Raw genomic sequence first — 14,400 nt, 5'->3', positions numbered from 1 at the left:
CCTGTTTTTTAGGATCGTAGTTAGGAGAAATATTTGATCGAGGTTGTAAAGTACGAGAATACCTTTCCCTTTTGTTGTTCGCCTTGCCCTAGTTTGGCTCTTTTGAATTACTCCACGCCTTTTACCTTTTGAGGTTCTCCACGCCTTTAACCTTTTGAGGTTCTCCACCTTTAACCTTTCCGGGATCTCCACACCTTTAACCTTTGAATTGTTCACCTTACGGCTGATATCCGATTGCCCAATGTTTAGTGAAAAAAGATGCCCCTGGTTGCCAAGTCATGAAGGAAATATTTTCGAGAAATAACCTTATCATATGCCTCGACGTTTAGATTAAAGGGTATGCTCTTGATCCCCAGAATATGGAGGGTTATCCATGGTGTTCTATCCTTTGAATTTGAATTCTTCCCATGTTTGACATGCCCCTGTTTGTCATGGCTTCGAGGTGTGCCCCGAGTCGATTGAACCTTAGGAAGAATGCCCCTGGTCAATAGGATGTTTGATTGCATGCCCCTGTGATCTTTGAAATTTTTACCCCTGTTTAGGAGAACCCTCTAGATGTGGTTCCCCCGACTCCAGGGTCTTTATTAGGAATGATCACCTTTGATTAAATCAAGTTTCGAGATTTCCTCGATGCTAAGTGTATATTCGTAGACGGTGTTGTACCTTTCGAGAAGTAACCCCAATGCGATGCGTATGCAAGTTTTGAAATCGAAGTCCGTTATGAATTAGGACTGGATGGTTTTGAAAAGAATGCTTGAAGAAGCATAATGATTAGAAGTAGTTTTAACAAACATAGGAGTCAGTATAACAAATCCTGCTTAATATGCTTTCATGATTAACCTTGCCTCAATTAGGACTTTTAAATGTTATAACTTGGCCTGGTTCATGTTTTAAGAAACAATGGATATAAGGCTCAAAATTTTATTCGTCCCACCCCTTTCTCCTTGATGTTCTCCAGATCCTAAAAATTCGCCTAATCCAATGAATGTGCTTTGTTTGTAAGAGAATCGTTTTTTTTTTGATGTTTAAGCAAAAGCCTTAGTAGAGATCCAAGTATTGATGAAAAATTTTGTAAAGATCCAAGCATTGTAGGGAAGCTTCGACGATTTAGCAGTCACAATATTATCTTGTGTATTTCACCTTTGTTTTTATCCCTTATTTTTGCATGAGCTAATTCTTTTGGATTTGACCCATCGGGATGTCCCAATTTTGCCTAAGTCTTTTTTTATTTCCTTTTATGGAATTTTCCATTTTGACTTAGCGGGCGCTTTATTCTTCTTTTCTTTTGAATACCCCTTTGAAATATTGATCCTGGGATTTTGGATATTGTGACTGCCATGTTGACTTTGATTTGTGAGCTTCGCCTTAGATACTTCCTCGATCTTGAATGATCTATTGAGGAAGAAGATTGTTGTGAATGTTATCTCCATTGCTTCCTCAATCTTGGATGAACGCGAGGAAGAAGATATGCTTGAACTTTATGCTTGAACCTTGCTTAAATTCTTGCTTGGATTGACTGATTCTCTTAACAACCAAAATACACCATTGAATTAATTGAAATCTACCCTGCCCCTGGTTAAAATCAAGGTTTATTTGACAAAGTAGAAACAAACTCCAACTCCTGGCTCGAGGGGGTAACTAGGGATTAACATCCTTATATCTCCACTGTTTGGGAAATGAAACAATGCCTGTACATCCTCGGCTCGGTCTTACTTTGAAAGCATATGTTTAGCTGGACTTAGTTATTTGTATTCGTCATTCTCCCTCAAGTTTGTTAATAATTGAAAGTTGAAATTGAAATAGAATAGAAGGGTGCGAGTGGAGAGTCGTAGTGGTGAGCGAATGGAGCGAATGAATTGACTTCAAAACATGCATGAATATTTTATTGAATTACTATTCGAGAGGTACAACGTTTTATATCAAATAGCATTTTGTGATCGTAGGAAATACAACTTGAAATGGTAAACCTATTGATCCTAGGGGCAATCTCCTTTGTGGATCCATTGATCTTGTTTTACTCCTTAGCTCTTTAGACTTGTAGAAGTAAAAGGGTAACCTCGAATTCTTCTTGGGCACGTCAAACCTGTCGGAAGTAATTGTAAGCGATGGGTTTTCGTCGTATCGGAACTTCATGAGTTTCCTTTGACTAAACCTCTTTTGCTTTTCCTACGGATAGTACCACACCGTTTGCAACCTCCAGAGTTTGTAGATTGATAGAGAGAACCTATGACCCTTTTGCCCCTTGGTGTGGAGTTAACACACGTCGCCTTCTCTCCATCGTATTTATGCATCTTTGTTCAGGATTTTGCCCCAATTGGACTAATCCTTGCCCCCGGGTTGTCGTAGAGCGTCCTCGAAAGTTTGATATGTTCTAAGATGAACCCCTTTATGACTAGATACATCTTGAGTGTATCTATGAGGGAACTCTTTGTTGAACTGGTCCTTGCTCGATGAAAACCTTTATTGTATTTATAATCCTGTTAAGCCAAGGCATGGACACGTGGCTGGCACGGTAAAAGACGTCCCCTTTTTTTAGCAAGACCAAGATCTTTTATTCTCCTTTCTTCATAGTTTTTTTTTATCCTTTGATTTTTTTGGCGAGTTTCGGGAAACCGGCTAGCACGGTTGGTATGGATGCGGGCGAAGATAGAAATGCAAATGTGAATGTATGAATGCATGAAAATGCAAATGCACGCGTAAGCGAGAGACTCCTTATATTGTAACTCCGTGTATGCAATGCAGACGTGTAACCTATGATCCTAGGGATAGCCTTAGAGGCGACATTAGACCCTCTTGGCATCTTTGCAGGGTAAATGTTATGACACGCTAAGGGAAATCCCTTGGATTCGAGAGTATGCAAAAGATAGCGGCTAGTGACCGTTCAAGACAGTCACTAAATCTCATGGTCATCGAGAGGCCAATCAATGTGTACCAATGACTTTGTCCCTCGTGGGAAGGTTCTCTATGCGGAACACAACCTATCAAAGGACGATATGGACGAAGAGAAATCCCTACAGGCTAGGGATGTGATGTGTAAATGGAGATCCAAACCCTACAAGTTAGAGGGTGCACGGGAATAAGCATGGAGTGACCGTTCAGGACAGTCACTAGATTTCATAGCCATCGAGAGGCCAATCGAACGCATGCTAGTGAAGTTGTCCTTCGGGGAAGGACGTGTCATTGTGAAAACACACGGGTGTGAAAGAAAATCCCTATAGGCTAGGGAGTGTGTAGGTGTAGGCACGAGGTGACCGTTCGAGACAGTCACTAGATCGCATGGCCATCGAGAGGCCAATTGACGTGCGTTAATGGAAATGTCCTTCGTGGGAAGGACGCGTAGTTGTAAGAATACAAGGATATAAAAATAAAATCCCCACAGGCTAGGGGATGCATAGATGGTGATGTCCTTCGTGGGAAAGACATGGTCTTTAGAAATTAGAGTCCCTACAGGCTAGGGACCACGTGGGGATACCTGCAAAATCGAAACGCATAGATATTCGAAGTATATAAATTGCAAACATATAAAGAGCACAGCAGCACAAAAGCCCTAGGTTCATAGGTTCGACGTAGCGGCTCTTGGGAGCCAACCTTTTTATAGGGGGGTTCTAGAAGGTCTCATGGGGTCGTTCGTAGCCTCCGAGACTTTTTGTCTCTTCGGATTTTAGAACAACTCATTTTATCCATGAGGTTCGAATTTTTGGGGTAGGTTCTCGGAGAGATCAGCCAAGTATCCAGTCCTGCCCTCAACAAAGTCAAGCCTCGTTTTAGACATTTCCGAATACTCAACCCACTCCGAGTGGAGTTATCCGTGAGACTCGTAGGCGATTCATGTCCCCTTTTGATCTCAAAGTTAACTCCCACACTTAGTTTTAACAACGATCTTATATATCCCAGAAGATGCAATAGAAATAAAAATATTCACTTAAATAAATATTAAATTGCAGTGATGAAATTGCAGAGGAAAATAAATAAATAAATAAAATTTAAATATTTGAACTAATCTCGAAATCCGGCTGCTTACGGTTTACAAAATGCAATGCACATCCAATATTTAAATAAACAGTCATTATTTAAATAAACAGGTATTTATTAATTGATGTAAAAGGTGAAATTTTAAATAAATAAATAAAATAAAAATTTTAAATATTTACATATAAAGAAAAATAAACCCTAATTTTGGCTAATTAGCCAAACCCTGAAAATTTCGCCAAAAACCTAAACCGTTTGCCACAAACCTAAACCTAAACCCTCTCAAGCCTTAGGAGCATAGTAATTCACTGTTAAGTTATCCCCAGCAGAGTCGCCAGCTGTAGCAACCTGCCCTAAAAATTATAACTTAGAGAGTCGCCACCTATTCTACCAAGGCGAATAGGAAACCTAGGCAATTAAGAGATTTAGGGTAAGATACTATATTCGGGTTAAGGGAAGGTGTTAGGCACCCTCAACCCTTTCCTAAAGGCTAACATTCAAAGATAAAGGTTTATGGCAAGGTTTATAAAGAAAGGTGACAAACAGTTAATAGGGTTAAAGACATGATTAAGATTTGGAGGAAGGGGACTCGCCTTGTTGCCAAGTGCCTACGTATCTCCTTATGGAGAATCAGAGTCAACGTAGTTCGGGCACAGGATTGTACGCCTTAGAATTAGAATTTGATTGTATTTGAAGTTGTTTTGAAATGCGAAGTTCGAAGATATTTTGAATTACCTTATCGTAGTTTGAACATCGCAGAATTGAAGAGATGAAAATCTGTAGTATCGTGGTTTAGTGTTTTAAGATTCGGGCGTACAACCCTGATTTGATATGGCACTATTAACCGCAATGATCAATAGATTCGATCACCATAGTTAACAGATTAGTAAAGGATTGCTGGCAATTCTAATCGATTGATTCGATTATCACTTTTAGCAAAATAAAGTATTTTAATTATTAATTTATTAATTTATCGTTACCCCTCATAATCGATAGATTCGATTACAAATAATAACGAATTGATAAGGGGAAATATGCTAATCATCATAACCAATAAGATGGTTAAAACCATTTAGCAAAATAATTATTATTTTAATTTATAGGATTTGATTAATTAGATTAATCGATTATTAACCATCGCGACCAATAGATTTAGTCGGAACGAATAATAAATTGAATCCTAAAACCTTAGCCAAGTGTTCAATGGGATTGGGCGAGCCCTAATGTATTGGTACCTTTTTAGGGTTTTTTGGGATTTATAATAATTTAAATTTGATTAGAATAAATAGATCGAATAGTCGAAAAAATAATCGGGGGAAATAATTCTAAGTCTTAATTATGAATCCTAACCCTAATTTAAATCCTAATCCTAATTAAATAACTAATTAAATCAATTATAATTACTTAACATTGAATTCAATTATTTACATAATAAAATAAATAACAAAATGTATAAAACCTGGGTGGTAATCCTATGTGGCGCGTTTGAAAGGCTCACGGTGCACCTTCATCCCCACACACGTTGGGTTTGCCTTGATGTAGATCCAATGGCCCAGAACTGAGGCTACACCATGGTCCCATATTGATTCCATGCGCTGGATTTTTGAAATGATTGTAGCAAGACAAGTTATGAAAATAATAAGAAAATACATATGACCTGGGGATCGAACCCAGGTCTCTTGGCTTACCAGTGACACACCTCTACCATCTGTGCTGTGCGTTTTTGTTGTTTAAATAGTGGTCCTGCATTATAATATATAAAAAAACAAATAAACCAGAATTTAAAGAAAACTGAGAAGCGCACAGCCCCTTCTTCTTCGTATACGCCGTGTTTCTCCTCTCCCCTTGCGATTTGCGGTTTGCATTGTGACGAATCGGATGCGTGTTTTGAGGCGAAGGGGATGGTGATTCTGTTGCGTGGGTGGGTGCTGAACGGTTGGAATGTGGTTCGTTCGGTTGGTGAGCGGCCGTCGATGGGGGGAGGACGCCGCTGAAATGCAGCCGGCTCCGGAGGGAGTTTCGTGGCTGACCAGGGGATGTCGCCGGTGGTGATGAAGGCGTCGGGATATGTTAGATCCTGCGGCGATTCGTGGTTCGTCGGCGGTCACGATACGCGTACGGCGAGGAGCTTGAATGGTGGATTTCGTTTATGTATGTGCGAAGGCTGCTCCTCTCCATTCTTCTTCTATTTCCTACTGCAAATAAAAATCACACTCTACACAGAATTGTAAGGCTAATTTGCAAATTGATGAAAAAACAACAACAACAAAACAAAAGAAATTCCTATGGTTTAAGAAGTTTGAAGTGTTTTAACGATGATGATCTGAGATGTTTTTTTTTGAAGCAGTAATGTTAAGCCTGGTAACTATCTACACAGTGGGGATTAAAAAGTTTGACTTTGTTTCAGATTTCAAAATAAGGGTTGGTTCAGTGATCCCCTTTTTGGTCTCCCTTTGTTGTGATTCGGCAGTAAAAAATAAGGATTCCTCCCTCAAACATTTTTCCGGCCTCCCCCCTTTCTCCCCCGTGAATGAATTGTCTTATAATTACGAATTAGGTTTTTTGTTCCTAATGGGCCTAGTGCCCAATTGACTAATGATCTAAAAATAAATTGCACCTAATAATCTAGTATTAGAATTAATAAAAATAAACCTAATAAAAAATCCTAATCCTAACAATTAATAATAATACACCTAATTATGACTAATCCTAATAATTAATAAAACCTAAATAAAAACCTAATTAGTCCTAATTCTACCTAATAATAATAATAATAAAAAGCTAATTAGAAAATCCTAATATTAACAAAAATTAATAATGTTAAATGCTAAGGGTTAGTCATGATAAGATAATAAACGAAAGAAATGTTAGTAAAAAGCAATTATATCTAAAAATGACAAAAACCTTGTAATGATTGGGTCCAATGTTTAGATCCCAAAACACCTGCTACTCACGCCCTTATTTTAACTCGACCTAATTTGTAAGAGAGAGAGAGAGTTTGACAATAGAAATGTCAAACCCCATGACTCTTAACTTTAAACCAGAATGGATGAGCAGACGTAGATTTGATCGGGCAAATTTTGGGGTATGACACCTGCTGCTTTGGCTCTCTGTAAAATTCCCCAGTGTAATAGTTCATGGACAAATGACTATAGTCACCAATAAGTTAACAATTTTTAAATGGAACGATTTAGGAATGAACTTAATAACATTTGCTAATATGTTTTCCTGCATGTATCATAATGTGAATATATGTTCCTGTACAGACTTAATATGGTATCAATGCTAATATGTTTTTCTGCAGGTATCATAGTATGAATATTAATGCTAATAGACAAACAATTTGTGGTGATCATCACTAGAATAATAAAAAAATATTGCAACCATTCACATTTGTTTTCTCAAGTATCAATGTTATGTAGACAGACACAAGACACACTTGCTAATATGTTTTCCTGCATGTATCATAATGTGAATATATGTTCATGTACAGACTTAATATGGTATCAATGCTAATATGTTTTTCTGCATGTATCATAGTATGAATATTAATGCTAATAGACAAACAATTTGTGGTGATCATCACTAGAATAATAAAAAAATAATGCAACCATTCACATTTGTTTTCTCAAGTATCAATGTTATGTAGACAGACACAAGACACACTACATAAAATAATTGGAAATTCTTCTCATAGGGTTAGTCCCATCCTTCTACTAGTCCAACAAAGTATTATCAAAATCAGAATCATCTTCGTATCTTGTCTCTTACATAAAAGGTGGAGGCTTATCAACAATTGTTCCAGGTATATCTTCCCTAACCCAATTAAGTTCACCATCAAAAGGATCACTATGATAAGATTCTTGGACCATTGAATTAGATAGGTCACCCATGCTATATAAATCTCTAGGATCTGTTTTCATGACATACTGCCTACTTGTATTGAGAGGATCTTGGATATAGAAACATTGATGCACTTGAGATGGTAGAACAAAAGGATCATTTTGGTAACATTTTTTGTTGAAATATACACAAGTAAGCCCATATTTATCTTCTTCTACCTCAAACCAGTCACATTTAAACAACACAAAGTTGAATTTAGAATAATAGTCTAACTCAATTATATCTCTAATTGCTCCATAATAAGTGACAGCTTCTATCTTAGGATTTTCATCCTTAGAGCTTGCAAAACTTGGAGTCAGTGAAACCAAAAGTACTCCTGAATTTTGAGTTTTGCGTCTTGCATCTCGGTTCATAGTATGGAATCTATATCCATTAATGAAGTAGCCTGAAAACCTCTTTGCTATATCACATGGACCTCTAGAGAAATCTTTTAGCTGAATTGATATGTCATCTTTCAAGGCTCGAGTTTTAAACCATTCACTAAAATCGTGACTTTGGGTTTTGGCCTTGACCCACCTACGTCCTTTAGTTTGACTATTGACAATATCATCATGCTCCCTACAAAGATAACTTATCATCTATTAGAAAATAACACTAAAAATTGTGTGTGTGAGTGTTTTATAAATGAACTTAAACTATTATGGTACCTGATGAATGTGTTAATTTCATCACAATTGAACAAAAGGTATCGGTGGGCTTGGGCTTTTGAAGTTGAATCTAGAAAAAATGGTTTACCATTTTTCTTCCCACATAAAGAACGACCGATACATGAAAAGTAATCGCTTAAATCCACATCACACAAATCACTATTGTCATAATTTCGACTCTTTCTATTCAACCTTGTGTCTACATTATCATGCAAATATCTTGAGCAAAACGTCAAAGCTTCTTCAGCCAAATATGCCTCAGCAATAGATCCTTCGGGATGAGCTCTATTACGAACATAACTTTTAAGTTTGCATAAGTTTCTTTCAGTGGGATACATCCATCGAAATTGAACCGGACCGCCCAATCTAACTTCATTTGCCAAATGAATAGGCAAGCGAACCATTATATCAAAAAAACTTGGAGGAAAAATCATCTCCATTTGACAGAGAATATCTGCAATCTCATCTTCTAAGAAATTCAAATCTTGCTCTTGAATAACTTTTTTACACAAAGAGCGAAAAAATGACCCTAAGCGAATTAGAGGTTCAACCACTACATTTGGCAAGGTGCCTCTTACCGCTACTTGTAATAAGTAATGTAACATGAAATGTGCGTCATGACTCTTATAGCCAAATAATTTCTTATTACTAACATGCACACACTTTGAAATGTTTGATGCAGTCCCATCTGGCAATTTGGCAGCCTTCAAAACACCGCAAAAAATAGTCTTTTCATGAGCACTCATTGAAAAACAAGATTTTGCAATCTCCGCACGACCTCCACCAATCTCTTTTGGATGAAGCTTCTTTCTAATTCCCATATCTTCCATATCATAACGAGCATTAATATGATCTTTTGTCTTCCCTGGTATGTCTAAAAGAGTCCCAATTATATTATCAAATATATTTTTTTTCAATGTGCATCACATCAAGATTATGACGTAATGTATTTTCAGCCCAATAAGGTAACTCAAAAAATATTGACTTCTTCTTCCATGGACCATCTCTTTTCTTTTTCTTTTTTTTACCAAATTCATTCTCAAAATCTTTTAAGGCTTCCGCAATTTCTGTTCCTTTTAACAAAGAAGGTGCAGTCCTAAATTCATTCCTTCCATTAAAGGACCTTTTATTTGACCTCCACGCATGGCTCATTGGTAAAAACATACGATGACCCATGTAGCAAATCTTGTGGCTTTTTTTTAAATATGTTGATTCAGTGTTATGATTGCAACAAGCACATGCCAACTTTCCCTTGGTGCTCCAACCTGATAACATAGCGTACCCAAGATAATCACTAATAGTCCACATGAGTGCTGCACGAATTTTAAATGTTTGATTTTTTGAGGCATCATATGCATCTACTCCTAATTCCCATAACTCCTTTAACTCCTCAATTAATGGTTGAAGGTACACATCAATGTCGTTCCCCGGTGATTGTGGCCCAGGAATCAACAATGACAACATTGTATATTCTGATTTCATGGACAACCAAGGAGGATAGTTGTATACTACCATCATAACAGGCCACATACTATATGATAAGCTCATGGTCCTGAATGGATTAAAGTCGTCACTTGATAAGCCAAGTCTTATGTTGCGAGGCTCAGAAGCAAAGTCATGATGAAGTCTATCAAAGTCTTTCCATGCTTGTCCATCTGCGAGATGCCTTAATTTTCCATCCTTTGAGCGTTCTTCTTCATGCCACCTCATTTCCTTTGCTGTCTTTGAACACATAAATAACCTTTGAAATCTTGGAATCAATGGAAAATGTCTCAAAACCTTAGCAGGGACTTTATGATCATATTTTGCATGCTCAGAAGACTCACTTTCTACTTGAGGAAACTCCTTCCATCGTGAAGTCTTACAAATATTGCAAGAGTTATCATTCTCATGTTCTTTCCAATATAACATGCAATCATTTGGACATGCATGAATTTTTTTGTAATCGAGACCCAAGTCACTAATCATCGCCTTTGTTTTGTTAAAAGATTCGGGAATGTTTAAATTCGGAATTGCTTCCTTCAATAATTCTAAAAGGGAAGTGAATGATGCATTGCTCCATCCATGAAGACACTTCAACAAGTAAAGTCGAATTATGAACGATAGAGTAGAGAAGGTTTCGCATCCGGGGTATAGCTCTTGTTTTGCCTCATTAATCAACTTGTAAAACTTTCTCGCATCCTCATTGGGACCTTCACTACTTTCCTCTTCTTCTACCACATTTCTAAATGTGTCATACAATAAGCCGTCAATGTCATCAACTAAGTTGCCCTGATCTTGTGTCCTTTTGAATTTTCATAGGCGATGGTATATCCTCTCCATGGTTTACCCAAACATCATATCCTTCTACAAAACCAGCAGCTATTAAATGAATTAATAAAAATAGGAATATATATTATATAAATACATCTTAGAGTTACCATTAGACAAGAAATATAGATTGGCCTAGCGGTAGCGAACTTTCGCTTGAAATAGAATAACCTGAGTTCGATCCTCAGGTTTTAAAGATTTTGTTTAATTATTTTGTACATATTTTACTAACTCCCAATTGATTAAAAAAAATTTAAATTCTAACAAAAATTAAACCCTATAAGGACAGGGGTTCGATCCCCATCTTGAACCTTTTTAATTCTAAAATTTAGAATTTTATGACCGTAGGCCAACACTTTATAATCGTAGCCTTTTAAATAATATATATCCACGCTTCAAAACCGTACTGTTAAATGAATAAGCTACGGTTAGTTTACAACCGCATTTAATAAACCGTCGCCTATTTAGAATAGGCAACGGTTACGTTTTGCCCACATTTCCAAAACCGTAGCCTAAAACAAATCAAAGACGGTTTTTAGCAAAAATTTAGAAGCACATCAACGCTTAGAAAACCGTACTCTATAACACCATTTAGCGACGGTTATGAAGCCGTTGCCTATTCTTCCGTGGCCTAAAGTCATTTTTGTTGTAGTGCTTATATAATCATATTTATGATTTAATCAAATCATTATCAAGATAAAACTAACATTTATTCAATTCTTATTTCCAAAATTCTCATAACCATTTAAACAGCATATAAATAATTATTTATGCACATGAATGGTATGGAAAAACCTTACTTTAAACATTAAATTCAACAAAATATCTTATATGCATTTCCTAAAGTGGTTTTTATGAAGGTTTTTCTATGTTACCTTTGAGATTTTACTTTAAGTTTTAATTCCTTAGAGTGTGTTTGGATAAAGTATTTTAATGAGGTAATGTAATGTTTTGAGGGAATTTAAAATGATTTGCACAAAATTTATTGTTTGGATATATAAATGAAGAATTGTTAAAATGATGGAAATTTATGGAGTATTTTATCTAAGTTAAATTTAATCATTTTGAAATGACACCAAAAACCAAAAAAATTAAAATTCCTCTCATACTCCATAGAATGTATTTGTTACTATTATTTCTTGAAATTTTGCAAATTGATCCTCATATTTTTCAAAATTACAAAATTGACCATAAAAATTTTCAAAAAATTACAAATTGGTCCTTAATAATTTGAAAGTTTGGTTATATGCGTAACTTTTTTTTTGAAAAACTTAGTTATTTAAAAAAAATCGAATTTATTACTGTATATTAAACTTGAAATAGAGTTTATTTTTATATACACTATTGGTTGTAGTGGAATTTTTATTTTTTTTGGAGTAATTAACAAGATTGAATCTTATTAATATTTTATTATTAGTGTTTATTATAAATTTGATTTATTGTCTAATTTTAAATAAAATTAAAAAAAATTGTTAAAAGATTAGGCAACATGTATACATAAATAAAACCGTGGACTATAATTTTTATTCAACAAACCGTGGTCTTATAAATAGACAACGGTTATATAGGGTAGCTTAGGCAAAACCGCACTCTAAAATTCGTTCAAAAACCGCGGTCTATTCCTAGTTTTTTAGGCAACATGTTTTCTCATTCGCGGGTGAAAATAAGAAAATCGTAGCCTAGAGAACGAGTGCTTAATCCACACGTAAATAACCTTATCCTAAAAGCTTAGGCTATACCGTTTTTATATATCTAGCCACCTTTTTTTTGGTTGTTGCCTACACTCATTTTTGTGATAAGGTACAAATTATAAAAAGAAGACATGTAGAAGAACTTTGACTGACTCCTATTTCCGATCCAAAAGGGTGTTTTGTTGCTGTCTCCTATGTTGAAAATGATATAATTTGCAAAATTAGAAATGGAGCCATTATATATCTTTTCAAGATTCAATAAATCCTTTCACGAAGTTAATGCAGGGAGCTTGCCAAGAGATCTTTCTCTTGACAGAATAAAGTGAGTGATGTTCCCATATCTCAGTTTAAAAAATTCCATCCACGAAGACTCTTTCTCCATCTTCATTTGAGCAATAAAGCTAAGTTGAATTTTTCTATACTTTTCACCCCAAGACTTCCTAACGAAATTAGTTTGTAAACTTGACTCCATCCGACCCTTTGAATTTTTCTCCTCTCCTCCCTACCTCCCCAAAGCAACCAGGATTGAATCTTCTCAATTTCTCTCCAAATATTCATCGTAAATTTTTAAAACGACAAGAAAAAAAATCAAAAGACTACTAAGAACTGACTTCAGGAGAGTGATTCTGCCTCCTAAGGAAAGCAATTTTTCTTTCCAAATACTTAATTTCTGACTTATTTTATCCAACAATGACTTCCACATGTTGATTCTTCTCGGGTTCGAACCTATATGGATGCCAAGAAAAGTGAAAGCTTTTTCTTCTATCATGCAAGATTAAAAGTTGACAGTCATAGACAAAAAAGGATACTAGTGTTAATTCCAATAACTCTACTCTTATGAAAATTAACACCCAATCTTGACTTGAATTCGAAGCCTCTAAGAATAGCCTTGATCGACCAAACATTCTTCCAAGTCCCTTCTCCAATAAGAAGAGTATCGTTTGCAAATTAGAGATGTTGATGTTGCACCTTTCTTGAATACTAAAACTTGTGAAATCTCCAATCTCAGAAGCCTTCCTCATCAAACTCCCTAAACCTTTAACTATGATAACAAAAAGGAAAGGGGATTGAGGAGCCCTATGATTTAAACCCATGCCAACCTCAAATTATTTTGAAGAGATTCTATTGACCAAAACTGACATATGACTCGAGAATATAATGGCCTCCATCCTACTCATCCACAGACCGCTGAACCTCATTCTCTTCATCATGTACCTAAGAAAGTCCTAACTCAATCTATCGTAAGCCTTTTCAAAATCAACCTTAAACATCAAGCAAAATTTCTTCTCTCTAGTAGCATAATCTACTATCTCATTGCCTACTAGGACACCATCCAGTAACTATCTTCCAGGGACAAATGCGGTTTGGCATTTAGAAATCAGATGATCCAAAATAAATTTCAACTTAGAGATGAGTAACTTAGATAAGATTTTGTAAATGCATCCTACTAAACAGACTGATCGGTAATCATTAAGACCTTGGAGATTCAGGTTTTTCGGAATTAAAGTTAAGAATGAAGAAGTGACAGATTTAATGAGTTTAGCTTTACCGATCCCTCACAACTCTAAACTGCCTCTATTATTTCTTTTTCAATACGCTTCCAGACAGGTGCAGTCTGGTTGAGATAATCTACTAAAAAAATTCCATCAAGAGTAGGCCGATCAAACTCTTGTTCCCAAAAGTCTCTTTGTAATGCCTCCAGACCTCTTCTTGTTTGATATATACTGATATTAATATTATGATGATATGTAATTGGTTTGTATACTTTTCTGTGTGAATAATGAAATATAAATTCATTTGGGGTACGAGATCATATTGAAATGCAATACATGCTATATTTTTTTATGATTTATTAATCTTGTCATTGATGTAATTCAAGT

General features: G+C 35.8%; 1 protein-coding gene across 1 annotated transcript; it reads right to left on the bottom strand.

Moving 5' to 3' along the window:
• Positions 1-7,736: 7,736 nt before the first annotated feature.
• LOC131619303 (uncharacterized) lies at positions 7,737-13,614 on the bottom strand. Its single transcript, XM_058890414.1, has 4 exons — positions 13,490-13,614; positions 9,548-10,743; positions 8,520-9,393; positions 7,737-8,430 (listed from the first exon to the last, which is right to left on the bottom strand). The coding sequence occupies exons 1-4, from the start codon at positions 13,612-13,614 to the stop codon at positions 7,737-7,739; spliced, it is 2,889 nt and encodes a 962-aa protein (XP_058746397.1).
• Between the last annotated feature and the right edge of the window lie 786 nt (positions 13,615-14,400).

This window comes from Vicia villosa, linkage group LG7, assembly GCF_029867415.1.
Source record: "Vicia villosa cultivar HV-30 ecotype Madison, WI linkage group LG7, Vvil1.0, whole genome shotgun sequence".
Classification (NCBI taxonomy): Eukaryota; Viridiplantae; Streptophyta; class Magnoliopsida; order Fabales; family Fabaceae; genus Vicia; species Vicia villosa.
The sequence above is the reverse complement of the archived record's forward strand: the minus strand, read 5'-3'. Positions and strand labels throughout refer to the sequence as shown.

Coding starts and splice junctions, on each gene's coding strand:
- LOC131619303 (XM_058890414.1), bottom strand. CDS start 13,614: ATGGGTTTAAATCATAGGGCTCCTCAATCCCCTTTCCTTTTTGTTATC. Junction 10,744..13,489: donor AGTTTTAGTATTCAAGAAAG/GTGCAACATCAA, acceptor TGACACATTTAG/AAATGTGGTAGAAGAAGAGG. Junction 8,431..8,519: donor GAAATTAACACATTCATCAG/GTACCATAATAG, acceptor TTATCTTTGTAG/GGAGCATGATGATATTGTCA.